This window comes from Pholcus phalangioides, unplaced genomic scaffold (genome assembly GCF_987345545.1).
Source record: "Pholcus phalangioides strain wild (caught in Gottingen) unplaced genomic scaffold, Ppha-v1.0 ptg000012l_1, whole genome shotgun sequence".
Lineage (NCBI taxonomy): Eukaryota > Metazoa > Arthropoda > Arachnida > Araneae > Pholcidae > Pholcus > Pholcus phalangioides.
Window position 1 is genome coordinate 5,459,378 of NW_028301605.1, and position 27,863 is coordinate 5,487,240.

At 34.4% G+C, this 27,863-nt stretch overlaps 1 protein-coding gene across 2 annotated transcripts; it reads left to right on the forward strand.

Moving 5' to 3' along the window:
• The first annotated feature begins 132 nt into the window (after positions 1-132).
• On the forward strand, positions 133-27,627 carry Nprl2 (Nitrogen permease regulator-like 2). Of its 2 annotated transcripts, XM_089240108.1 has the most exons (11): positions 133-328; positions 2,824-2,915; positions 4,836-5,004; positions 8,107-8,215; positions 11,278-11,414; positions 14,201-14,221; positions 20,086-20,183; positions 21,627-21,757; positions 21,955-22,072; positions 24,463-24,620; positions 27,393-27,627. In XM_089240108.1, exons 1-11 carry the CDS (start codon positions 191-193, stop codon positions 27,458-27,460), a joined length of 1,239 nt encoding a protein of 412 aa, XP_089096234.1. In that variant the 5' UTR covers positions 133-190; the 3' UTR covers positions 27,461-27,627. The 2 variants fall into 2 exon arrangements, with proteins under 2 accessions (XP_089096234.1, XP_089096235.1); XM_089240109.1 differs by lacking the exon at positions 14,201-14,221.
• Positions 27,628-27,863: the final 236 nt, after the last annotated feature.

The following is a 27,863-nucleotide window of genomic DNA, read 5'->3' on the forward strand; positions in this document are numbered from 1 at the left end:
TGTCAACTGTCATCACCAAACGACGAGTTTTATAATTTATCAGAAGATGGCAGTCACGTCATTGTAGTAAAAAAAAAACTGCTATGACCTCATTGCGGTAAAAAATCCGTAACTTGCACGTCTGCCAATATTATCGTCCGCGTTTGTTTACATTGGTAATCTCCGCTTTTTGAATTGAATCTTGCTTTGTATGCGACACAAACATCACTTGACTATCTCCTTGTCACGTAAAATGTCGAAGGGCCGTCTACAAGTCGAGGAGAGTCCTATAAAATGCATACTTTTCAGCGAATTCGACAATCAAGCTGGACCTAAAATAACTTATCAAGTATGGTATTCAAAAATGTATACAATTTTTTTTTCCATGTGTTGAAAACTAATGATGAAAAATGACACGTAAATATAATTATGCCCTATTAATTTTAAAGCTCACCTTAAGGCCAAAATACAGCCGAATCCCGTTTTAACGAATACCGTTATAGCGAAAATCTCGTGTTAACAAACACTTTTCTAATCCCCCCAGATAAGTTTACATAGCAACGATGCAAAAACCTAGAATTCGTTTATAACGAATTAATTTCTCTGGTCTCTTGGAGTTCGTTATAACGGGATTCGACCGTATAGTGGCCAACAGGATTTTATCATTAGGAATAGGCTACCATTTTTATTTGTTTTTCATACTTGGATGTAACAATTGTATATCAGTACTAGCTATAATACCCAACACTGCCCAGGTTTTATTCAGTTTTTTTTTTTAAATTAATAAACGTGATCCTCACGCATTCCCAAGGGATCGACATGATCTGTTCAGGGAATTTGTTAGTGTTAGTAAACATCTATGCCCGAACCGGGATTTGAACCCAGACCTACACAGTGAGAAGCTAGCTCCCTAACCACTTGAGTGCTTGGCGACAATTACTGGGAGGATTGAAAAAGTGACAAACCATTATAAAGGAATAAACTATTATGCATAATACTGGCAGCGTTAAAGAAGTGACAAACCATTGTAAAGGCATGTGCATGTCTGAAACGCATTGCTAGGAAATCACAGTAACCAAAATAAACATTGTGAAAGTGATTGTTGAGGTTCAGAAACCATTGTTGCCGGACAGTTTTTTTTTGCCCGTTTCAGGCATTTGCCTACCTCTGACTAACTTTTAAAGTAGCCTATCGTTCACAAGTCCGGTCTGTTTGTATATACACAAAATTTGGTGACAATTGGTCTAAAAAATTGTAGATATTTATAGAGAACATACACACACACACAGACAATTAATTTTATATATATAGATACAATGTTTTCAAAGGTTCGAGTGAATTGAATTTTCTTTTTACCATACATACCCCCGTGATTAAAATACTTCTAAAAATACTCTTAATTATTCACAAAGTGCATTTTAAATGAATCAGTTTAGCAGGCGTTTATCCGAGGCGATTTGTTAGGAGAGGTGAACTATTGTGTAAAATCATCAGACTATCCCGTATTTTACAGGACTGACTAATTTTCTCATATCATGCAGCTCTTGGGAAGGGCAATCACATGCCCATTGCCAACTCCCCCCCCCCCTTCTGGATCCACCTGAGCAAAGGCAGACATCTTAAATCTGGGTATTCCTAGGAGCAGGTTTCCTTTGCCACGTGCAACGTGATTCACCCAGCGCAACACGCCGTCCACTCACCAGTAAGAAAAGTAGCATGACTGTTTTCCTACAGATCGCAATACGCCTGATGACAGCGCTTTACGTCGGGCGAGATTGACCGACTGCTTCTGGAGGAGTCAAATGCATCGTGCGCCACGGTTTTGCCGATATTCTCTTCACTCTTGTGTGTTTTATTTCCCTTCCCTTTAAACCAGAGCATGCAGACGACAGAGTAGCTGATGCCAAAGCCATATACTTCATATAGTCACCTTGCCTGATACACCTCGCTAGGAAAACACAAACGCGTAGCGTGATTATGTAACATGTTTCTGTTGGCGCAAAATAGTCTAATTCAGTTCACGCTGCGCAACAAACCTGTTCCTAGGAAAACCCGGCTTTAGCTGCAAATGAAGCAGAGACAGACATGTTCAGCTGCCAATGGTACAGAGGCAGGCATCTTCAGCTGCAAATGGAGCAGAGCTGGACATCTTTTTATATGAAGTTTAGTGGGCGTCTTTTTAGCAGTGAATGGAGCGGAGACAGACATCAATTTTATTTGAAGTAGAGGCAGGCATCTTTAGTTGTGAATAGAGCGGAGACAGACATCTTCAGCTGAATGAATGAATTCCAGAACTTTGCTTCTAGACGACTTATCCCGTTGCCGAGATCTCTTCCAGCTAGGCTTTGTGGCAGCGTTCGGAACACTTTATTTTTGTTTCAAAAAAGGGGAAAAAAAATTTTTTTTTACAAGATATTTTCCCGGGACAATTGGGTACTGTCGCGATTAACAAATTTTGTGGTGATTACAGAAACGATGGGGTTGGGAGTTGGAGAAACGTTTTGGGGTTTCATTACGACAGAGTATTGCATGCATATTAGGATGGAGATATCTTCACCTGTAAATGAAGCAGAGGCAGGCATCTTGCTGATTTCCCCCCCCCCTTTTTTTGGTGACAAGCTGTAAGTATGTGAAAATTGCAAAAAATTTGATGTAATCTGTTTGTTTCTTTTTTTTTTTTTCTTAATGCCAAGATGCTCCGTTTGACATGGTTAAGTTATATATATGCAAAACAGAGCATCTTGGCATTAATAATAATTACTCTTATAAATATTCTTATAATTATTCTTATATATATATATATATATATATATATATATAATTCATGTTATATGATAATTTCAGGTTCCGAATGATTTCTTGTCCAAGGAAGTTTTCAGTTCTCATAAAAGTTACATAATTCCCAAATCCGAACTTCAAGGGAAATTGATGTCTGTGTAAGTATGTCATTATTGTTTTAAATATTGTCTCTAATCACATACTTTTTACTTTCGTTCAGCGGTGTCAGAGCCGGGGGGTGCTCGAGGCCCCCCCCCCCCCCTCCCACGGAAATTACCAGAGCTGGTCTGAACACCCCCAGAATTTATTCAATCAAAATTTCCTACACGAAACTCAAAATGAGCACCCACAGGTTAGAAACACTTCTGGCGCTTCCCTACTCTTGTCTCTCCTTGTTAGTTAGAGTCCAGGTTCATTGCCTGGCCTTTTTGAAAGGAACTTAGTTTTGAGTTGTTGATAAATGTGCTTAATAACTTTGGTAGTTGCAAAAAAATGTTAACAAGCTCGTACACAGCCATGGAAGAGAGCAATAGAAACCTTGCTTTAAGTCGAAGTTTTTGGGTATGAGAGAAATTTCAAAAATAACATTTAGTAATAGAATTTTTAGCAAATTCATTTATCTGCTTGCAAAAAAGTGGATGACTTTCTCATTCAAGAAGGACAAAAAAAGAAGGAGACGGTCAAAAATCACTTTATTTTTTGACAGAAAACAACCTTATAATACACTTTATTTACAATTCGTTTCATTTAAACAAGTATTATTGTGTTGGCCTATGGGTCCATTTCCATAATACAATGTGTACATCTAGTTTGTTTCTAAATACTTTCATTCCATAATTAAATGTGATTAAATTCTCAACTTATTTTTTCGAATTTCTTCATCTCCAGCAGTTTAACATGTTTTACTGGTAGGATATTCATAAATCGCACTATTATTTCAATTACCCTTTCTTTTTCCCCCACTCTGAAATTGAAATTGGCAATAAGTCGAATCTGATCTTGATGTTTGTCTCTCTAGATCGGAGCTATAAATCCTCAATCTGCATCTCCAATGTTTCGATGTTTGCTTTCTGTACAAGTTGACTGTATTCAAGGAGTTGATTTTGATTTATTAGTTCTTTGATCAGTTTTGTTTGTTTCGGAAGTTTTTCTGTAGAACCTTTGCTGAAATCTATTGATTTTTTAAGATCGACAATTTCATTTGCAAGCCCTTTGCATTCACCACTGACTTGCTCAAAATGCTGATTTAGCATAATCCTGATCTCATCCTTAAATTCTCTTAAACAATTGATGTCGTGGATCTGTGTTGAACTGCAGTCTTGGCATTCCTGAAGATTGCCTCTGCCACATCTACACACTTCGGATGAAGTAAGCTCTCGCACATACCGGAACATTCAAAAACCTCAGCTCTATCAGAAATGACTCCACTGCATTTTTGACATCTCTGTGCCATATTTACTATCTTTGATGGCTCTCCACTCTGCACACAATCACTATTTTACAAGTGGGACTCAAATCCAATGCTTTCAAATGTATATAGACAAACTTCGTTATATGTATTTTTCACTTCATATTGATATCACACACACTGTTTTCACATATATTTATATTCTAATGATAATTTATTTTGAGGGCATCTAGTACATTTTGATACTAGTATCATAAGTTTGATTCAAAACTATCTAAAATTATTTAAAATATGTATTTTATCACATAAAAAGTCTGGAAAACATTGGACCACTCAAAAAACATGTCTGATCAATTCTAATTGAATAATTTGAATTTTTGATGTTTCGAACTTTTTTCCAGTAACTTTGGACTTCGAATTAACCAAGTTCAATTGTACCTGACAGAGCAAAAAATTTGATGAAATTTAAATTCGCTTATAACAAGAATTCTGTATAGCCTACAATTGTCCCAGTGATCGTGAGCTCTTATTATAATGGACTTCTACTGAATTCGGCATTTGCTTTTATCTATATCTCGAATTGACAAAATATCTTATTTTCTCAATTTAGCGCTATATTCTTCTAAAGTTACTTAAATGTTTTTGGGATTTTTTTACTATATTTTTGTAGGAATGCTTCGGGAAACAAAATAATAGGCTTTCCTATGATTCTTGAAAATGACAAATATCCTAGGAACAATCTAATATTCAATTTATGTTTTGTATGTGACTCATCGCTTAGAACAGTCCAGTATGAGCCTCTAGTCAGAAAATTAGCCAACTATCTAGTAAAACTAGAGGTAAGCAAGTGTTTTCTGTAGATAAGAATGTGGTTTCATACTTTAAATCAGTGGTTCTCAGCTGGTGCTCTGCAGAGCCCCATGTGCACTGCCCAGGGGCTCTACTGCTGCTCGAGGGAAAATAAAAGAAACAGTAAATTTGCAAAAAATAATTATAAATATTTAAAAAATAAAAATATATCTAACTTTGATGAATAAATATAAAATAGGTTTATAGGCCATAGAAATTATATACCGGAAAGGGCAAGTCATAAAAAGGTTGAGAACCGCTGCTTTAAATGATTATAATTTTCCTTTTGCACATGCAGTTCACACTCGTGATAATGACCATGTGTTATAGGCTGTAGAGCTGCCATTCTTTTACAATGGCTGGTAAGATAAGCAATGACTATTGTATGTATTCTACTTTTGATACAGCATCTATTTTCAATGGAACAAGATAGGGTCATTATAACGAGTGCCAATTGTATATGATACACTGTAGGGCCTCAAATAATCTTGATTTCAGAAATTTCACATACAAATAGGTTATCTGAAGTGTTTTTTTTTAAATTTATGAACCCCACAGTATGCGCTTATTTGGTAAATACCCATGTTCTTCAACAAACTGGCTTTTGAAACTTGGCAAAGGTGATGCCACTCTGTCCTGAGTAATATATATAATTGCTTAAAGAAGTGACTAATATTTTTCCAGCTGTTGTCAATCTGATTATCCCCAAAGCAGAATATGCTGAAACCTGTGATGTGCGCTGCAGAACAATCAGTGCCACTGTAGAACAATCTGGAAGAATTTTAAGAAAAACTGCAAAAAAAACACTATTGTGAGTACGTTTACCGCAGAATATTCCCACTCAGCCAAAGGCTCATCGCAGAACATTCTGCTTTGGGGCTGAGGGTAGTTTCTTGAGCTAGACAGCTGCGATCGTTATGTTATATGCAGGAATGGTCAAAGGCAGGGGGTATTCAACCTTTTAGGCATTGCATGCCAAATTAAATTTTCTGCAAAGCCAGCGGGCCACCAAGTCATACCGTGGTATTCTTGGTTATTAAACAAAATTCTTGGTTATTAAACAAAATTCTTGAAATTTATTGAACACTTTCATTTACTCTGAATTTCTTTCTTTCATTATATTCAAACTTTTATTCATTGTTAAATAACTTCATTTGTTTATAAATTATTTAATATTTTTAATCAGCTTTTATTTTTAAATCTGAAATTTGTCCCGATAATTCTGAAATTATTTTTTCATTAATTATCAATTGTTATTTTTTTTCAAAAATTCTTATTTTTTCATTAATCATAATTAAGTACTAATTATTACTGTTTATACAATATTGTATTAATTTTAATAATTCTGAATTACTCTTGACACTTCTGAAATTATTATCAATAATTCTGAAATTATTTCTTTCTGTAATTCTGTAACTATCTTGTCATTAACTATAAATTTTAATCAATTATGAAATTATTATTTTTTTCAATTACTCTAAAATTATTTCTTTCATTAAAATGTGTTTTTTAGTATTGCTGTAAATTTTGTAGCTATGTATACCTTTTGGATGCCAAATTTGGCCTCTTGATATATGTCACCAATATGAAATCATAGGCCCCTAAAGCCATTTTGGCTCAGGGTCTTCCGAATTTGTTACAAATTTTATATATTCATGATATTTATGAATTTGCTACCTTTTAATGTATCAAATGAACAGCATTGCTGTTGAATATGGAAAGTATCTTCTAAATGCAGCAATACAGATTTCAATGGCCCAAAGGCTGTTTAACAATTTTTTTTCTTTTTAATTTAATAGTTTTTCCATGTAAAGTAGCTATTTTTTTAAAAATGGGTGGCAGGCCACAGTAAAATGCTAAGAAGATCACATTTCGCCCATGAAACATAGGTTGAAGACCCCTGGTCTAAGGCATGTGCAACTGCACGCAAGGGATGCAAAAATGTCCATTGAATAAAAATAAATTTGAATACTGATAATGATGGAAAATTTTCAGGAACAGTATGACTTGGCATTCCCCCCGACATTGTCAGCAACGTTGTACCTTAACTTAACCAAAATTATTTAAATCAAAATAATTGGCTGAACAGATGTTCAAAACACAGCTCAGATGGCAAAAATGTACTCGCTTACACAAGGCAAGCAGGCATTTTGTTACCTCCTCCCAGTAATGTTGAACGATCTGCCAAAAGAGGGAGAGAGTAAATTCAGTGTCCCGATTTAAAGAGGGCCCTGTAGAGGCATATTCAGGGGAAGGGGGACACAGAGGGAACTTGTGGCGTGGCCCCTCACAAAGGTGTAGCTGATAGGGCTCCAGCCCTAGGGCCTGGGGCAAATATCATAATTTTTTGTTTTCTCATGCTATAAATCACTATATGAAAAGTATAGCCTGGGAGCCATGAGCTGCACCTCTTCCCCTGCCCAAGATGATCAAAAATGAAAAATATTTTTGTAAAATGGTAAAAAAATCAAAAGAAAACATATTTATATGTCATTTATTTATTGTATTACTGTATATTTATATATATTGCCTTTTGAATTCCGTTAATTCAAAAGGCTTTTTTGAAGGAACCGAGAATTCTTTAGAATAATTTCATTGTGCTCCTCCCAAACCTGGTGTCCCCCCCCCCCCAAATGCCAGTTCTGCATACACCCTTGGTGTATACGGATGTGTTTTACACCCAGTGGGTGGTTGCATTGAGCATTATGTGCGAAATTTTGATTTTTGAATCGACTCTAGAGGTCCTGGAACCTACACCACAAAATGCTGTGAGTGCTCGAGCATAGTTGATTATAGCATCATAGATACTTACTTAGCTTCTTTGCGTGCACACAGACTTTGGCCCATAATGACAGGGTCATCTCCTCCTGAGAACAGTTACACAGTGAAGTTCCCTACTGGCCTGTTACAATATATGTTGATTGTAATGCTAGATTATTGTTTGCTGCAGGGATTTTCCTATGGATCAGTTATTTGATATGGATAAGTTATAGTTTTCATAGCCCTATATAACAATTTTTTAAAAATCTGAATCTAACCTTGAATGAGTGATCATTTTAATATCCTTGAATCATTTGTCCATTATTTTTCAGATTGAAGATGAATTCTTATACAAGAGTGAGAGTAAAGCAAAGCTTCCCGAAATCATGGCACAAATGAGGGACGAGCTGAACAGCAAAGGTTACTGCTCAATTTATATTAGTAAGTTAGTTTTTTGATCACATGGTTGATGTTCATAATCTTATGTGAAAGAAATTTAAAAATTGCATTTGTTACATGGAATCATGTAAGAAATCAAAAATTTATTGTTTACACAGGGTGCATAGCTAACTCCTCAAACTGCAAATTACTGGTGAACCATTGATCCTAGAGGCATACTTCCTAATTAGAAAATGAATGCAAATAATGTGTAATACTCAGATTCATGATTCATGTTGAAAATGATTGTATAGTTATTACATTTTTTTTAAATGAACTTTTTATACGGACACCCTGTGCTGTTTCTCGTAAAGCCAACAGAAGAAATTCACATTTCAAAGTGCAATATTCACTGAGATATTTGAATTCCAAAACAAGAGAAATTGAAAAAAAAGCATAAACTGCTGAAAATACTTTTTAACACTCAATTATGGGTTTTTTCCCAATTTATCTCCGAATTTTTAATTCAAATACCTCAGAAAATATTGCACTTAGAAACATGAATTTTTTTTGTTGGCTTCAGGAGAGACAGGGCAACATCATTCTAATTGGGTTTTTGAGCATAGGGTGTCTGTATGAAAACTATGTATATTATTTTTTATATTCTAGTAACTATACAACCCCTTGCAACATGAATGATGCATGATGAGTCCTACACATTATTTGATGCTTTTTCTAATTACTTTTAAGCATTACTTTTGTTACACTACACATAGGAATAAGGCGTTATGTCCTATTTCAATAAATAACAGATACAGAGTCTACACTCGTTATAATCATCCCCATATTGTTCCATGGAGAACAGATGTTGTATTGAGATTTTCTGAGACTGTCCATCCTTTTGGGAAATAAATTAAACCATCCCAAGATGTTCTATAGTAGCAGGCCTCCGCACGAAGCTTGTGACGTCACTGAAGGAGGTCATCTCACTTATAGCCATTGAATATAGGTGAGCTATAGCTATATATATAGTAGGCCAATGCATGCACCATCTTTACCCTTTTTCATAGCTGTCTCCCGAATTTTAGCTTCATCCCTCGACCTCCCAAAAAGTTCTTAAATCTCCTGAATTTTTACGAAAATCACAAAAAAACCCTAATTGTCCCTAAAAAGTATCTACTTCATTTTAAAAAAATCCCTAAGGAATTTTTAGTGGGGCATGAAGTCTTTGCCTCTGTTTCCCCCCCCCCCTTTCGAAATGACGTCACAGATCGTAAACGGGGAAATTCCTTTTTCAAGGAAGTTTTACAAACCCTCTGATGGTGACAAGAAAGTTTGTCTTATCATTCAGGGAAATAGCTTAGCAGCCAATAGTCCTGGATAATAATTGGAGATTATAGTGATGTGCATGTGGTCAAAATTTCTTTTTTTGAAGTTACGTACGTGTGATATAACAAAACATGAATACTGATAAGCAAAAACATATTTAATCAATTTTAAAGATACTTATTCCCCGATGAATTTCCTTTCATCAAACGTTCCAGAAAAGGGCAGACTTTTCTTTTTTGTACAAGTTGTGTTATGGACATAAACATTGGTCATTGTGGAAAGACTGACATCATCACCCATGTGAAATGAAAAAAAAACATGAAGCAAGTGTCACAAAAACTCAGCGTTCTTCAAAAATTGATGCTTTTTCCCCCTTCATCTTCCGATGTTTTTGAGCTCATTCATGCAGAATGTTTGTTCACATCGTTTCTGATTGAACACAATATTTACTTTTTTAGATCACCATTATGAAGTTTTGGCACCCAATTCCACTTTTTTTTTTGCGTAGGGATTTTATTCCCAAGGGTTTAACTTCCATGTGAGAAAAATCCCTTTTGTATTTATTAGGGGAGTGGTTTTAGCATAAATTACAGGTTCGAGGGAAAATCTCCCTAATTTTCATTTTCAAAAGTTGGCAGCTATGCCTTTTTTTGTAGTATATCTAATGGCCAGAGGTTAGATAACCTTCAGTTATATTGAGAGGTTCTTGTATCGAAAGTTTGGAAAAAAGTTTACTTCTTTAGAGAATTCCATATTTGGATGGAATAAAAAGTTCCATTGTTCAATTAATTGTAACAGTACATCAAATTTCATTCATTTCTTTGCTTAAAAGGGTTGGAGGCAGAGCAGAATTCAGACACAAGGCTCCCACTTGTCCTACTTTTCCTACTTTTTGGTCCTACTTTCATCATATTTTCTCAGTTTTTCCTACCAAACCCTATCAACAAAATTTGTTAAATTTATTTTAATTGAGGAGGGAATCATCGATATATGGCCAAATATTACAAATTTTGTAGATTGCAATTTATGATTTTGCCAAAGCAGAAATGTATCGTTTTTGAGGGTATTTGGTGGGGGGTGTGTATGTGGACCATTTGGTTTATTAATTTTTCTTTTGCCTCGTTTGAGAGGTCAACACGTAGAGTATTCATTGACCCTACAGTGCATTATCTACTTTTAATAAGTGTCTTTGCCGTGCCAATGGGCAACTTCACTATTTCATTGCTTGAGACATTCAATGTTCCCATTTTTGGATTTTCGTTCTAAAACCATTCATAGATGGCAGTAAAACTCCTCAATTAAATAAAGAAATGTAAATCCTCTCTAACCTGTCGGAAAAGAAAGTAATTCACTGTAGAGTTGAAATGTTTTATTTGCATTTATTTATTTTTTACTTTCAAGTTCGCAACCCGATCTTTTTTTCTTTACATAGTCTGAATTGCAAAGAAAGTAGTTAGTTATTCAGGGTGTCCTAAAAGTGCTAGCATGGCCTTTATCTCATCAACCGTCCATGGTAGAGGTATGATTCCAGTTTAAAAAATGCTTAACAAGTATTCAAAATGTACCCTGTACCAGTTTTGAGAGTGAAAATACAGTGTGTAACAAAATAAATCTAAACTTTTATACAGTTCCCCCTGTGCTATATCTTCCAATCTGAAAGATGTTTGCCCTATCTCTTCTAATGCCAAAAGAAGAAAAATCCATGTTTCTAAGTGCCATATTCAAAGAGTTTCAAAAAACGGAGGAAATTTGAGCTTTGCTTTGAAAATGTTTTTTTTTTTTTTCCTTCACCTCAGATGAATCAAATACAATTTACCTAAAAGTGATAAGGATAAATCCCACGCCACCAGAAGTAGAAGATCATGATGTTCCGATTTTCACTCAAAATAAAACTCCAGTCTTACCATCGGAGTGGGATCTCACAACTCAACAGGTAATGATTTCTATATAAAAGTTATTCACTTTGATTAGTGTATAACGTTCAAAAATTTAGTATTTGTCTGTAAATTCTCCATGATTACTTAGTGAAATTCAAAAATGTCACACGATGTCACAATTTTCTGTATATACTCATGTATAAGCTTATCCTCCCTCCCTCAACTTGAGGACCACCAAAATGACAGAAAATGGAAAACACGTGTATTATCCAATTCTAAAAAACTCTTCCACTGTATCATAGCAAAGAGAGGTTCCACTGTATCATAACTTACGCTTGTATTACACTTTCTTTTTGGCCGTTTTGTGTAAGGGTTCACGTATTACGTAGCTCCCTGGAGTGCTCATAATTCTTGAGCAAAGGGACCCCCCTTTAAAATATTGAAAATGTAGTACAGAATTAACAGTGCCTCTTGGCTGTCCCTTGGCCACAAGGGAGCCAGTGGAGATGAGCAGTAGCTCGTAAGTCCAGTTTATTTCTGTGTGTGTGGCATTTCATATATTTCACATCATTACGATAATCTATTCTTTTATACGTGTGGAAACGTTTTGTTAATTAACTGATTTCATTTAATCTCGTCGCAAATGCAATTGAATATAATGTTTGACAAAAGTTTGATTCAGTGAATCTAAATACATTCGAAACGATAATAAATAAAATAGAATCAATATTGTGGCACAATGTCAATTTTGATTATTTATTTAGTTGTGCATGTATATTCTTAGTATGAAATATGTCCTTTTTTCGGGCACCTATCACGACATCGTGAGTGGGCAAAAGAATGACTTATATAGCGTGTGCAAGCATGTGAGTGACCGAAACTGTGTACAAGCTTTAAGTGATACACCAATGTGCAAGTTTGTCAATGACTAAAACAGTAACTTTAGACACAAATGGGTGTACTTGCAGGAGTGCGGTGGGGGAGGCCATGTGGGTTAAAGCACAGGGTGATGTGTTCGAGGAAAGAGCAGTCAAGAAAATTTGACTAGTGTGGGAGAAGGGTGGCAAAATTTGTGTAGCCCACAGGCGGCAAAACTATAAATACGCCTCTGAAAGTGACCTAGAGAACTAGATACTATGCCAGTAACCGACCAAAAAATTACCTGGAGAGCGACCCAGGAAATAGTGACCCAGGGAGTGTCTGAGCACAGAAGTTGGCCAGGAGATCAAGAAACCAGGTTAGTGAGCGATGGGAACATTTTGTAAGCATGTGAGCTACCAAAAGAGTGACCTAGTATGCATAAGAGCATTTATGGGCATCTTTTTCTCAAACACCTCGTTGGGCATTTTGCCTGTTGTGACGTTGTATTAGAGCCTGAATTATGTGCATTAAAAAAGTGGTGAAATATACTTTAAAAATATGCAAATATGCACTTAAAATTTATACTTAAAAATGCCAAAATATGCACTTAAAAATGCCAAAATATGCACTTAAAAATGCCAAAATATGCATTATAAAATTCTGAAAAGTTAAAATTCAGAAATATATACCAAAAATGAGAGAACATGTATTAGAAAAATTACCATGCAAAAAAAAAATCATATGTTAAAAATGCATATTTATTTCGTCAGTGCATATTCATTTACAAAAAAATCTCTTGGGGCATCATCTGAATGGTACCCAGTATGAATGGTGATCAGAGCCATCCAAATCTATGAACATAAACAAACATGGCACCCTGTTTATGTTGAAAGTGTTTTTTTTTTTGTTTTTTTTTTATGTGTGTTTGATCATAAGACAACTGGCAGATCATTTAATAGGTATTATTCAAGATATACAGAAGACTGGATGTTGTGAAGATATTTATTATTTGAGATGTTAATTTTTTAAGGAAGGAAAAAACTCATCTCTGCCTCTACCGGGAGTCGAACCCGGGTCCCTCGATTGCCGGACGAGTGCTCTGACCACTAAGCTACAGAGGAGATAGAGATTTTCCTTCGCTAGAGCGTATATATGCCGAATGGAACCGTGCAATGGACGGTGAAACCGATCAGCTAATAGCTCATGGACGACGAGCCACCAGAGGGCTATATATATATCTCCTCTGTAGCTTAGTGGTCAGAGCACTCGTCCGGCAATCGAGGGACGCGGGTTCGACTCCCGGTAGAGGCAGAGATGAGTTTTTTTCCTTCCTTAAAAAATTAACATCTCAAATAATAAATATCTTCACAACATCCAGTCTTCTGTATATCTTGTATTAACAAGTGGAGAGCGACATTCATGTCATAATAGGTATTAACTATGCTGGTCGTACTTCATGGGAAAAATTACAAAAAATCAAGTTCTATGTATTGTAAAATACAGGACATCACTAATTGTGGGTTAAATTACTTATTTGCTGATTGGAAGGCAATTGAGAGCTTCTATAGATTTGTTAATTATCATGATTTTATGGAAAAAAAAGTATTTAGCATGATGAAAATGGCTAGTAAGTATTATTCAAGGAAGCATCACACACACATTGTAAAAAAAAGGGCATTCCTTTAAAATTGTAGGACAGCAAACGATGACAAAAAATACAGGAATGTCCTGTAAAATGGTCACCTTGTATATTACTTCTTATGTTCTTACTAAGGCCAAAAAAAAATTGGTATGCAAAAGTATGCTTGCTGAATTTTAAAGTAAATTGCAGAATTTTCACCTGAAGGTTAGCAGGTCTGGAACAGGTTTGGCTCTTCAGTTTCAAAAGTTCGTGGACTCATGATCTAGTAAATTATTCACATTATTTGTCTAATGTTTGGATAACTTATGTAATTCGCTTTGTGTATTTTTAATGCTTCAGTGGGATTTGACAGCCATGCAGGTAAGAGAATATTGCTTGGTTTCATAATGGTGTACTGACCTTACTAAATACACATATTAATATTCATTTTTGCTTGCAATTCATTAGCCCCTCATTCATATAAAGTAACTGTCCTTGTATTTTAAAAACCTTCCTCCAAAAATAAACTGACTTTTTTACTAGCCTTTCTATATATTAACAAAATATATATTTACTTATTATTATATCAAAACTATTAATGTTACTTGCTATTAACTATGATTAATATGTTGTTATTAGTCGTTTAACAAATATGTGTGTGTTCTTGAATGCAAATAGTATTTATTGCACTGTGCTCGTGATAAGAAACATTCAATGGTTGCACATATCTTTTTGTGCCATGTATGCCAAACAAGGGTATTTGGGGGGCTTCCAGGCTTTTAAATAAGTGGGATTATTGGAGTGAGGATTCTCATTGCTTGTCATCTTTTCTGCTAATCATGATGAAATGTTTTTTTAGATAAATAAAAAAGTCACAGCTTTCTGTTCTTCTATGCAAGATTCTGGAGACATGGCGCGAAGCTCTTTGATATGAAACTACATATAGTCCAATCTTGATATAACCAATTCTAATTTAAATTTTTTTTAAAGTTGCTGTCCATATATTTGTATTAATCTCAATTGGTTATAGCAATTTTCCTAGGTTAACTAATAAAAATATAAGTTTTATCAATATGTTAATTCAGAGTTCAACTGTACATCCTCGTGAGCAGTCAAATCGAAGCTTGTCTCATAACTTCTTTATTTCAAAAGAGATCAGCAATACATTTAAAAGACAATAGATAGTACACATAGTGGCCAGACAGCTTTAAAATGTGAGCAACATTGAAATACTTATCATTCGGAGCTGGGTCAAAACTATGTAGAGGCAACCGGGGCAATGGCTCCCAGGTGATGTAACTAAATTTAAAAAGATCAAATAAAGTTTAATTCAGATTTTACATTTTTTCTCTCGCAGTCAATGGTACAGCCCTGTTTTGAAGAACTAATACTTTTAAGAAAACATTAAACATTTATTATTAATTTGTATAATAGTGTTTATTACTAAATACTATTATACAAATGTTGCCATTGCTTCATAAACTCAATATGCCTTGATTTCAGAAGCGTATTTAACAGCTATTTTGTAAGTATTTTGTAAGCTTCATCTCAATTGTTAAATTCAGTAAAGTTCTCTTAAATTCAGTTTCTTCTCACCTGAAATATCATTTGCATTGTTAAGATTCGGTTTGAAAGTTTTTTAATTTAATTCCCCTATTTATGAGCAAATATGAGAGTGGTAAAATTCAATGTAAAACTTTAAAGGGAAGATATGGGATATTAAAACAAACCATACTCACATAAAGGCAAACATGATGAGAAATGATGAAGTGTCTGTGTGGCAGGTGTAGACTTTGTGATGACAATCACCCATTCTCAAACATTGCCTTGCGATACATTAAAAAACTGTAGTTTTGCAGATAGTGATCTCTCACTTATGTGTTGATGCAAGGGAACAAGGGAAAAAAGACTCATATATAAGAGAGGCGTGTATGTGAATTATATATATATCATTATTATGCCATATCTTTGACCTTGGAGTGTGAGAAAATCATCTCATGACTAAGAGAAACGTTTAAATGAGAGTTCACTGTATTAGCAATGACAATGGTGATTTTTGCCACTAGGGTTCAGAGACTACAGGATGGCACATATTAGACGAGGATGCGCTGGATTACTGGAAGGTAGTTAAAAAAGACCCCATCTAAATAGCATAAACTTCTGTGTACGGATATGTGGAGACATGTTTTCCCATTCTACACTTACTCACAGAAAGCCTGCCTAAAAACTGCTAGATTACTTGGTTTGCTGGATTATAGAGTGTTTACTGTATTTTGTTCACCCGGCAAAAATGTCCTGATTCACTACCTGGGGCACTGATGTACCACTTTCTGGTGATGTGTCCAATCATATTTTGCTATATGGTTAAATTTAATAGGAAATTAAATTCTCTAAATATCAATTGCATTTTCATCTCACAAGCTGGGACTTGGAAATTTTAATTTTAAAAATTAATCATTCATTTTTATTGCTAAAGGTTTACTATAGGCCTATCTTGATTTTAATCATTTCTTTTGGTAGAAAATCACAAAGCAATGCAAAATACATTTTTTAAAAATGAATGTGTCATGGCATATGTTTTCTTATGCATACTGTGGTACCTCGACTTGCAAGCAGTTTCATCTCAATAAGTTTAGTATACCCAGGGATGCTTGTTTTTTTTGTTGTTGATTTTTTTTTTTTTTTTTTTTTTTTGGTTGTCTTGAGCCAAATTCGAAAATTAAACTAAATCTTGAGCCAAAGTGATAAAAGTCTTACACAGAGTTTCCCAAACTGTTTTGTTCCACTGCCCCTTTCAAATTCTTTTTTCGTTCTCATCACCCACTTCCCCAACTTGAGTCACCCCATAGGATCCTATGTCATACCCATAGCTTCTACCATCCCCAGGACCATTCCATGTCCACTTTGGAAAACACTGGTTTAACACAATTAAAAAAAAATCCAGTGGTAACTCTCCCCTCCCCAAAATGTGATCATGATTATTCATAACAGTGACTCCAAGAGGGGTAGCAGAATATCAAAGAAGCAACATAAACAGACCACAATGTTTGATTTTTTTTTCTTTATTTTCAAGACTATCTGATGTTAAAGTTAAATACGGAATTATCCAAAAGTCAGTTGACATTGAGAAATTCAATAATTCACGGAATAATGTATATAGGGTCATTCCCAAAAAAACAGTGTAAAACCATTTTTTTTCTAGACTTTATAAAAATGTTTTTTACAAAATTTCAGAGCACTCTAGTAGTAATTTTAATTTTTTTCTAGTTCATTTAATTCTCAGTCACATATAACATTTCTTAATTTGTTTCAGATGGTATTTAATTTTTTTTCAAAAATATTTTTTTTTGGCAGCAAAATTTCAAAATCTGGCTGTCGCAGCTTGAAAAAAGTGTTAAACAAAGAGACTTGATGCAAATCTGGATTTTTTTTCCAAAAAACTTCGAATCAGGTTTTATATATGTGTCATAGATAAATAAAGCTGACCATAAAATTAAAAAAAAAAAATTTCTTATGAAAAACTGTCCCCCGAAATTTTTCAAATTTTGAAATGTCCACTCTGTTACGGTCATTTGGGAAATACATTTTTATACCAGCTTAAATCTGATAACACTTTTGAGCTCATTGAAAGGTTTACTTTAAATGCTTGATCAAAAGTTTTGGATTTGACTTTTGCAAAATGACTTTATAATCCCCTTATGTCTTTAGTACCAGATTTTTCACTTGGGAATGTCCACTGTGTTATGTAATTATCATAATTAATTAAAAAAAATTCATCCATATCAACATCAAGTGATAGTACATGGAGATATGCTTCAAAATATTACAAAAGTTTTCATCAATCTTTTAAAAATTTATAATGAAAAACAATAATTTAGGCTAATTCGTCCACTCTGTTACGTCTTCCTAAAACTCAAGCAACACAACAAAATGGAAATTATTATTATATATGTAGAGTTCCCATAATTACGACTTTTTGAAGTTTTAAATATTTAATAAGTTACCTATTCAATTTAAACCCTTTACCACATTTTTAATCACATTATTTTTTCAATTAAATGTGATAGTTAAGTAGTACGGATCGTCAAAATCACTGTAAGGCACAGATCCAAGGAGTATGTCATAAGAGCCATTTCAGTATGAGTAAAGGTCATTATCTGACAATACATTCTGTATTTTATATTTTTATGAGACCGAACCATTATTTTCCTGTATAATTTTTTTTCCATGCTCTTTCCTCCCCACTCCCAGTCCACTCTGGATCACTGATGTGAGAGGCATAAACACAAGATTTATACCAACATCAAATTACTGTTCAATTTCAACAAAAAAACTTCGAGATAAAAGAAAAATCATCCTGATGATATAATATACAGCTCAGCAAGTCCAGTGTCCACTTTGACCAGACTTTAAAAATTTTACCAGACCAAAATTCAAACTACGAGGGAGGGGGGGGGCGCGTGTTTTCTGAATGTCCTCATGGGTAGACATTTTTCAAAGGTCCAGAGTAGTCTCTGGGTCAGCTATCACATTTTGTATGCAATTTTCGAGGAAATAAAAGTTTATTTGCATACCCTATTTAGAATTAGTGATATCTTCCCTTTCAGTTAAACATTTCTGTTCACTCTGTTCCGGGAAGCATTTTTGCAGTTCACCGGCAAAAAATTTGAAAACACTTCAAACTAAGATGTTAAATTATTGATTACCATCCTATTGTGTGTCAAAAATAAAAAGTTTTGATTTTAAGTAGCTAAATATATGTAAAAAATTAATATTTCCATGTACTATTTTAAAAAAAATCATGAGGAAACCATTAAAACGGCAGGAAAAAGTAAAAAAAAAATTTAACTGTCTTTCTTTTTCAGCATATGTGTAAGAAATAAGCTGATTTCTCATTACTTTTAAGATATAAAAACAGCAGAAATAATATTTATCTTTTTACAGCAATATTCGTAACAGAGTGGGCAAAACCCATGACTTTCAGTCATAAAACCCAAAAAACAAAATATTGCAAAATGAAAATAAAAAAATTTATAAAATATTGAGATCAATTTTATTTTGAAAATTTAACTTTGAATTTTTCATTTTAAAGATGTGGAATGTGTAAGATTTTTTGGGGAATGACCCTTATAGAAGGATAAAAATTTACACACATGCTGGAAACGACATGGGGTTTTATTGAAACCTAAAAAAGGGTAATTAGAAAAATGGCCAACAGATGGCGCTTCCTCTAAAAAGAAAAGCTGGTAATTAGCTTTTGCTACATAATACAATGCATCTCTTAGCAAAGGTTTTTTCCTGTATATTATAGATAGATTCAAAATCACAGGCACCATCAGTTGGCCATTTTGTTTGTTTTAATTTTTTAAGGTTTCAATAAGATCCTATGTCGTTTCCAGCATGCACATGTTTTTATCACCTCTGCATACAATACTCCATGAATTAGTGAACTTTAAAATGTTAACTGACTTTTGAATTACCCTGAATGTTGTTCCCGTTCACTGCTGGATGGTGCTAATGTTTCCTTTTGTAGCATGTACAGTATTAGGATTGTAGATTTCCAGTTGCATCCATCTCATTCATGAAAAGTTTGAAATTACGTTTTTATTTATATTCTCATTTTAAACTTATTATAATTAAATTATAATTTAAGCATGCATTAAGTGATAGTAACCTGGTTCTTCAGATTTGACCCTGGGTTCTCTTTGGCCCATGTGTTAAGACATTACTGCTCACAAGTATCTCAACTTGCACATAATAAAAGTTACGAGCAGAAGTACCTTAAAAACTGCTCAGACTTTCTAAGTGAATAGTAAACTTAACAAACATGAAATTTGCAAGAAAAATTCTGAATTCATCATGTGAAAATTCTGGCGCTTTGAACCAGTTGAAGCCAACATATACAGGACTATATTATTATTATAGGTGGTACAGATTTCACTTCTGCATATAATACACACTTTACTGTGCCATGCTAATTAATTTTTATATGAGTATTAATATTTTGGGGGCGCAGAACAACTTTATATATAGCTTTATTATTTTAAATGTGAAAATTTGTTTCAGACGTACAGGTTCTTCGACATGCAAGTAACTTTCAGGGGAAAACTTTAATCTTGCAGGTCAAGGTATCGCTGTAATGTTTTATCGTATAATATTTGATCCCTTGATTTATTTATTTACGCAATGATTTAATGTAGAATTTTGAAAAATTATAGTAATTTTTTTGTTAATACCACTTGCAGATCCTCCCTTACATAGATGGATTCAGGCATGTTACCAAAATAGCTACAGAAGCAGATGTCGAAATCCGGCTGGTAAAAGCATGCATTAGGAATCTGGTGTAAGTGAAATTTATTTATTTCTTGAAAATTTCTTGACTTCTTGTTACAGTAAATGTGATAAATCCTGTTATTATGCATAGTTGCCAAGCATGTTGGTAAGTTTGATAAATTTCCATAAATTCACTATTTTTACCGGCGATTATGAATAGTACTCAAGCGCCAATGGTAAATTTGATAATTTTCCTTAAATTAATCACTTTTACTGCTGATTATGCATAATACCCAATGTCGCATCATTGGTAAACATGATAGATCATACTATATGATATATTATACATGATAATTCATTCATGTATCTTATCATTATATCAGGGTGCAATTGTAAAATTTATCATTGTATCCAGATCCGACTGTATTCATCACGCATACTAGACTCACTTGGAATTTTTTTTTATATTTATCAAATTCACTAATTACGCTAGGGTTGTTGTGCATAATCACAGATAAAGGTTATAAATTCCAATTATTTATCGAATTTACCAATGATGCTTGGTTATTAAGCATAATCACTGTTAAAATTGATCATTTTTTTAATATTTATCAAATGTACCAACAACAACACTAGGGTATTATGCATATTCACTGATAAAGTGATAAATTTATCAAACTTACCAAGATACAAATACAAATACAGCACCACAACAGGCAAAATGCCCAACGAGGTGGCTGAGAAAATGATTGGTAAGTATGCATAATAACCAGTTATTGTACATAATAACAGGTTAATCGCATTTACTGTAACATAGATACACTTGGCGCATCTGAATGTTGTTTAAAGTTGAGCAGAAATTCTAACTTTGGTCATTTGATGTACTAACCACTCTGCCATCAAGTCCATAAATCCATCATTTACATCACCTTTGTGTGCGAATTTCAGTTACTATAATTTCCAGTAAGCAGCGCCCAGAAAAATAATTTAAACACTGCAGTTTCTTGTATGTCGCATATAATTTCCATTGAAGATTAAACTTTGGTCAACATTTTTCTCAAGCAGGAGTTATTCAATAGGCAGCAGCTTAAGAGTTAGCCACACCGGCTACAAATTGGCAGCCGTAAGCTGCATGAATGGTCAGAGATATACCTTTAAGTATGTAAGAGATAAAATTTTGCCCCCCACCCCTCTTTCCTATATTATGAATCGTCAATTAGCAATTCAACTGCTTATTATCTATTCACAATAAGGGGAAGGGTCCTTTAAGGATTAGAACTAATTTGCAACAGCTTCATTGCAGTGGATTGATTGAGTAAAATTACTTCAACTGTCATCAAAATGACATGATCTGGAACCGTCTCGGATCGTAGTGCTTTCATGCTTGTTATATTACTTAACAATTTACCGATCTAAAAATCCGGAATCATTGATTTGTCTTATAGTTTTATAAATCTGTCTTAAATTGCTGTGTGTGACCATGAATATTTAAAGTAATATGTTTCTTGTATAGGTATTATGAGGTGGTCACTCTCATTCCGATATTCATGTATTCTAATGTGTACATGCCCACACCAAAACTGAATCAGCTTGCGGAAAACACAGAGTTGAAAGAAGAATGCATTAAATATGTTGCTCGACAAGGTTAGTAAGAAGATCTAATTTCGGCATCTGCTTCTGCAGCTATTTTGGTAACATGCGTGAATTATATTTCATAATTCAATTTTTTATACTTTCCAGAGCATTCATAAGAACATGATATGTTACTGTTATGATTTTGTAGAAGTTTGTCGAAAGGATATAGATGTAGAATACAATTTGTGGGTTTTTCATTTTTCTAGGTTGTCATTCTCCAACTTTCCGATCAGTATTCACTCTTTATTGTTCTCTTTGTCCTGGAATGACAGTGAAAACTCTATGCATGAGAAACAACCCTCGAGCACTTGGAGTAGATGAAAGGTCTGTCATCAACAGAGATTTCATTATCTGGTCATGAACAAAAATGTTTGAAGTTAGCACTCTGCTATGCAATTCATCAAAAAGTTCTGAAATTTGGTGAATATTTCCAGATGAAATTGGCATCATTTCCTGCTTAATTACCAAAAAATACCTAACCTGCTAGAACCATTTTCATCTGGATTATATACAGTGTATATGTACAGTCTGTGATTGGAAGGCATTTAGAGCTTTCTGTGGCAAGCGAAAAGTTTGAATTTTGATTATTCGAGTGTTAAATTTTATGTCTTGCTAAAAAAAAATTATCTGCTGAGACTTTTCAAATGATTAAGCTGATCCGCAGTGAGAGGAATGAGTCAAACTAGGATTTATGAGTGGCATCAACGGTTCAAAAACTGCAGACAGAATATCAAGAACAGTGAGAGGCCAGGAATTGTGAAAATCGATTTTGTCTTTTGTCAAGTTTTTGGCAACAATTTGCTGGCACACTTAATGCAGGCCCAGTCATGCCATTAAAATGGCATGGTGAATCCCAACTAAGATGCAAGCAACCTCTACAATAGTGTTTTGACTATCATTTTCCATTTTTCCCAACAATTACAATGTTTATTCATTGTGAGTATTGAGAGGTCAGTATGGCTCTTGAGAGCCATAATGCCTTTTAAGCATACTTGATACTCTGTTGTGCTGTTTTTGAATCATTGATGCAACTCATAATTTCTTGTTTTAAATCTCTTATCACATGCTAACTTAATCATTTGAAAAGTATCGGAGAAGGATTCTTCTAGTGGGACGCAAAATTTGACAACTGAACCGTTCAAAGTTAGACATTTTTCGCTCATGACAGAAAGCCTTACTATCACAGACTATGCACAAATGCTGTGTGTATGTGGTTATTAACTAGGGATGGCTCCCGATACAAGAGGATACCCAAAAGTAACCAGAATCTCCTTAATGTAAGCTGAGTATCCATAGTACGAAGTTCTCCCACTAGGTAAGCAACCACTCCTTCTGAGTCAGTGTGTCAAGTACTGTTGCTTGGGAAGGTTGGGTTTGGCATCGTGAATTTTTTTCTTGAAAGCTGTTTAACCTGTTCCTCATTTTCTGTCATGTGCCATGACCGAAAAACGACTTGCATGAACAGTGCGAGTCTGTGAAGTCATGCTTCCTACTCAGGAAAAAAAAAAGCAACAGAAACCGTTGGGATGTTAGAAACAGCTTAACGGTGATGCTGCTATGGATAAAACCCAAGTGTATGGATGGTTTTCCTGTTTCAAAGAAGGTGAAATGTCGACTGATGATCAAGCTGGCTGCTAAGAAGATTGCACAACAGTGTGCACAGAAAAGAACAGATTTGTGAGAGACAGGCAACTGGTTTTTGCGTCATGACAGTGCTCTGCTTCAAACTCCTTTCACAGTGCACCAAGTATGATTGCAGTGTGCCACATGGCTTATTCACCTCACTTAGCTACGTGCAACTTTTCTTTATTTCTATGGGCAAAAAAGGGACCCGAAATGAAAGTGTTTTGCCAACATTGATGAGCCGCTCTCTCTGACATCACAACAAATAGATTTAAAAATAGTTTCAAACAATGGAAGGAAAGACTCGACAAGTGTATTAGCTCCAGTGAAGAATACTACTTTCAAGGAAATTGCAGAATGCAAAATTTTTGTAAAAAAATTGCAAAAAATAAATTTCGGTTACTTTTGGGTGCCCCCCAAAGGCAAGGGTATTACGTATCAATTTCACTTATATTGATTATTTGAATGAATGAGAATGAACACTACATTTCACTGAGGGAGGTAGTGTTAGAATTTGAACTGAAGTTCACTTGGAATGCAGCTTCTGTAAAAAAAGGTTAAGAACCACTAATCTAGATGGAAATGGCTCATGAAAATTTTTTTATGAGACAATCTTTGCTCACTCAGCGCAGTATGATGTAACTTGCATCTGACAAACATTCACAAAATTTTTAGAACTTGTTGAACAAAAGAGGAGTTTTACTGCAGTTGCAAGAAGGGGCATACGCAGGATTGACTTTTGGAGGGCGCATAATGAATTTCTTCCATAAAATTCTCGATTACCAACCTTTTCAAAAAAGCATTGTGAATTAACAGATATTGATTAATATAATATATATGTATATATATTGCTTTGTAAATGTTTTAATCATTTCACAAAGCTATTTGAAAATGTTTCTAATTTTTTATTGTCTTGGGGGGGGGCCTGCGCCCCTCCCTACGTGTGCCTCTGGTAGCAACTGCACGTGAGCTGTATCTTACGCAATGCTGTTTCACATCAATTGTATGAAATACATTCCATATCAACAGGATGAAATGTCTCCACATGCTGCTTCGATTGATTTCATTGATAGGGTTTTCATTATTCTTAGGAAACTCATACAATTTGGTTTGATGAAAGGTCTGATAAGGCGGTTACAGAAATATCCCATCCTCATCTCGTCTGAGCATCCAGGGTTCATTCGGCAGCGATCGCTTTTGAAATACTTCACTGGGATTCACAGCTACGATGAAATTTGCTGTAAGACAGGTGAGAAGTCCCCAGAACAAATTGTGTTATAAATACTCCATGATTGTAGGATGTTCATTGTATTGGTTTCTATAATATTAATTCAAAGTCAAAAACAGTGAAACTGCCTACCTAATGAATTAGAACCTCTCAATAATGGGCATTCTTGGGAACAGAAATTTTTGTTAGCTATCGCTGAGTGTCTATTCATATACTGGATGCATAGCTGACAGAAAAAAGTAAAACATATCCACATTGAATTAATGTGTGAGCCTCAGATAAGTCATTTAGCCCGAGTGGTGTGATGGTAAGGTGCTTGTCTATCACCAAAAAGGTTGCTATCACGGTTCCAGGTTCAAACCCGAGGGAGGATATAGGTAAGATATTTTCCCTAACGAGCTTGAGGCGACCACCGATTGACAGTGCTTTCATTTCCAACCCACCCCATTAATGGCACTAAACTGCAATATAGCGATATGGCTAGAATTGGTGTAGTAGATGTCATTCATATTTTGTATAGTCAATAAAATAACAATATTAACTTTTTATATGGACACCCTATGCGTTGTTGCCCGGTCTCTCCTGAGGCCAGCAAAAAATCCCACATTTTTAAGTACAATATTTGTCGAGATATTTGAATTCAAAAATTGAGGAAAACGTGATAAATAGAGTGTAAAACACATTTTATCAGTTGGCTTAACAAGTCTGGGAATGGGGCAGAGACTCCGAGTCAAACGGGGGGCCTCTCGAATTATCGACTTTTATTAACCCTGGAATTAATTTTTTCATTAACTCTGAATTTTCACCCATTCTTAAATTAATTATTTCTCTCGTCGATTCCAGAATTAATTCTGCATTACCACCCACTCTCAAATAATCTATTTCATTGATTCTAAAATAATTTTCTTCATTGATTTAGAAGTTATTTCTTTAATTCCTAATTTTCATTAATTCTGAAAATTTCATTAACCGCTGTTATTATGCATGTTTTTTTTAGCATTGTTGTACATTTTGTAATTATGAATATTTTATATTTTTCTTGTATGTTGATTCCAGCTCACAAACCCTTGGGGAAAAAACGCTGGTCTTAATTTTGGGTCCCTGAACTGTGGGGGGATTTTTTTTTTCTTCAATCTTATGACCGAGGCCCGGATATTGTTGTTGCCCTAAAAAATCTGAAAAATTCACCTTAAAAACTCCTCAAAAACTTAAAAAAATGCCCAAATAATTGGGGGGGGGGAAATGCCATCAAAAATAATGAAACAAAGTTATCTTGAAAAACCAGTTATGTTCGAATGTCAAAAGAAAAAGTTTCGACAGCATCAAAATCATATGTAAATTTTTGTTCTCAAGTTTCTGTCTCCCCCACCGTTTAGATTTCACCGAAAATTTTTTTTTTTTAAATAAACAAGTTATTATTCATGAATCGGTTAGGAACACTAAGCATATTTTTTATGGCCCCTTTATTAAATTTTTCCACGAGAAATTCACTACTGAGAGGGCCCGTGAAGAATCTGATCGGAGGGCCCTGTTGCTAGTTGTGGGAACCATGACTGAGGGAGGAGGTGACACAGTAAAAACAATAAATGGATTCCCCCCTCCCCCCCACACCCAGCTCAATGCAATCAGTGTTCATGTAATTTTTTGAATCTTTTCCATTGTCAAAAAATTAAAAAACCTTCATAGTTCATATAGTTCTTGAACATCCTTAAAAAAGGAAAAAAGGTTTCACTTTCAAGTCGTATCCTTCCCTGTCCTACTTCTTAGTCATACTTTTTCCTCCTTTTTTGAGTGACAGCCCTGTGTGATTGCATGAAAATACAGAAATGTCCCAGGAAATATGTGTCACGTGATCACCCAACATTCATGACCAATAGCTTTCTGATTCTTTTTATTTGAAGGCAAATTTTAATACTGTTTCAAACATAAAATGATTTCTGCTTAAATGTGATTTGTATACTAAACTGCACAATGGTTATCTTATGCAAAAATATGTATGTTTGTTCTTGATACAAATCTACAATTTTAGACTAATCGCTGCCAAACTTTGCATATATACCAAACAGGACTGGGATTGAACTGTAGGCTACTTTAAAAGTTCTTCAGAGTTGAGCAAGTGCTGAAATGGGTAAAAAACCGATGGGCAACAATGTTTCTCGGCCTTAACAGTGACTTTCGGAATGTTTACTTTGGTTATAGTGGTTCCCCAACAATGCATATCAGACGTGTAATTGTGCATGCCTTTAATGCTGCCAGTATTACGCACGATAGTTCAAGCCTTTGTAATGGTTTGTCACATTTTCAATCCTGTCAGTAATTGAACGAAATCCAAGCAACGCCGGGTATTACAGCGTTATTTTTTAAAAGCCAGACCTTTAGAACTTGATATTGTCTACAAGTTGAAATGAGGAATACATAATTTTTTTAAAATTATGCATCTTTAGTAAATTGACATTTTAAACTCAAAATTAAAAATGAGATGTTATATATAAATTAAGAAAATCCAATTCAATTTTTTGAAGAAATCACAATTTTTATCAACCACAATATGAATGTGCTTAAGTTTTTAAAGTTTGTCTGGAAAAGTGCTTGAATAGTCTCTAAATTTTTTTTTTTACTTTCAAAGAGAGAACCATCGTGGAAAAATATCGTGAAAATGCCCTAACAGTGGAAAAAAAATGCAAATGTCACCAACATCAAGGCCCTGCTTATTACATTTTTAGAAAATCATGTAAAAATCTAATATAGTAATAATTGTTGTTGACATTTTTTCCTCCCCAAATCTTGATGCAGGTCTGAGTTATCAAGAGTTAGACGAAAAGGTTGAAAGAGATTCATCTGTCGTCGTGTGCTGGAAATAGAAGATCATTATACGAATTTAATTGTGGTTTTTTTTTTTTTCTTTCGTTCGGAAAAGTGCTGTGATAAAATATTTTTCTATTCTGTGTAAAAATCATTTGTTGTACCGTTTTAATAGAAACTTTATCAAAAAATTATTGAATAAATATAGAAATTATCAAAGTAATAGAAATTTTAGTACTTAAGAATTTTTTTTGTACTACAAAAAAAAAAAAAACACGAAGTTTTCCTGGTTAAGACATGTATACACTGCACAATTAACAAAGGACATAGTGGATGAGATCAGGTGAGTGAGCGCTTGATCAAGAGAGTCAGAGTGAGTGAGTAAGCAGGTAAAAAAATGAGCAAGTGAGCCACGCATATGGTCATTCTTACTGTCTTTCGTTTGCTCACTCCCTCTATTAC

What these genes read in the sequence shown, in the direction of transcription:
- Nprl2 (XM_089240108.1), top strand. Translation starts at nt 191, where the DNA reads ATGCGACACAAACATCACTTGACTATCTCCTTGTCACGTAAAATGTCG. An exon ending in GGGATCTCACAACTCAACAG is followed by an intron (nt 11,415 to 14,200) that starts GTAATGATTTCT and finishes TTAATGCTTCAG; the next exon opens with TGGGATTTGACAGCCATGCA. An exon ending in TAAATATGTTGCTCGACAAG is followed by an intron (nt 21,758 to 21,954) that starts GTTAGTAAGAAG and finishes TCATTTTTCTAG; the next exon opens with GTTGTCATTCTCCAACTTTC.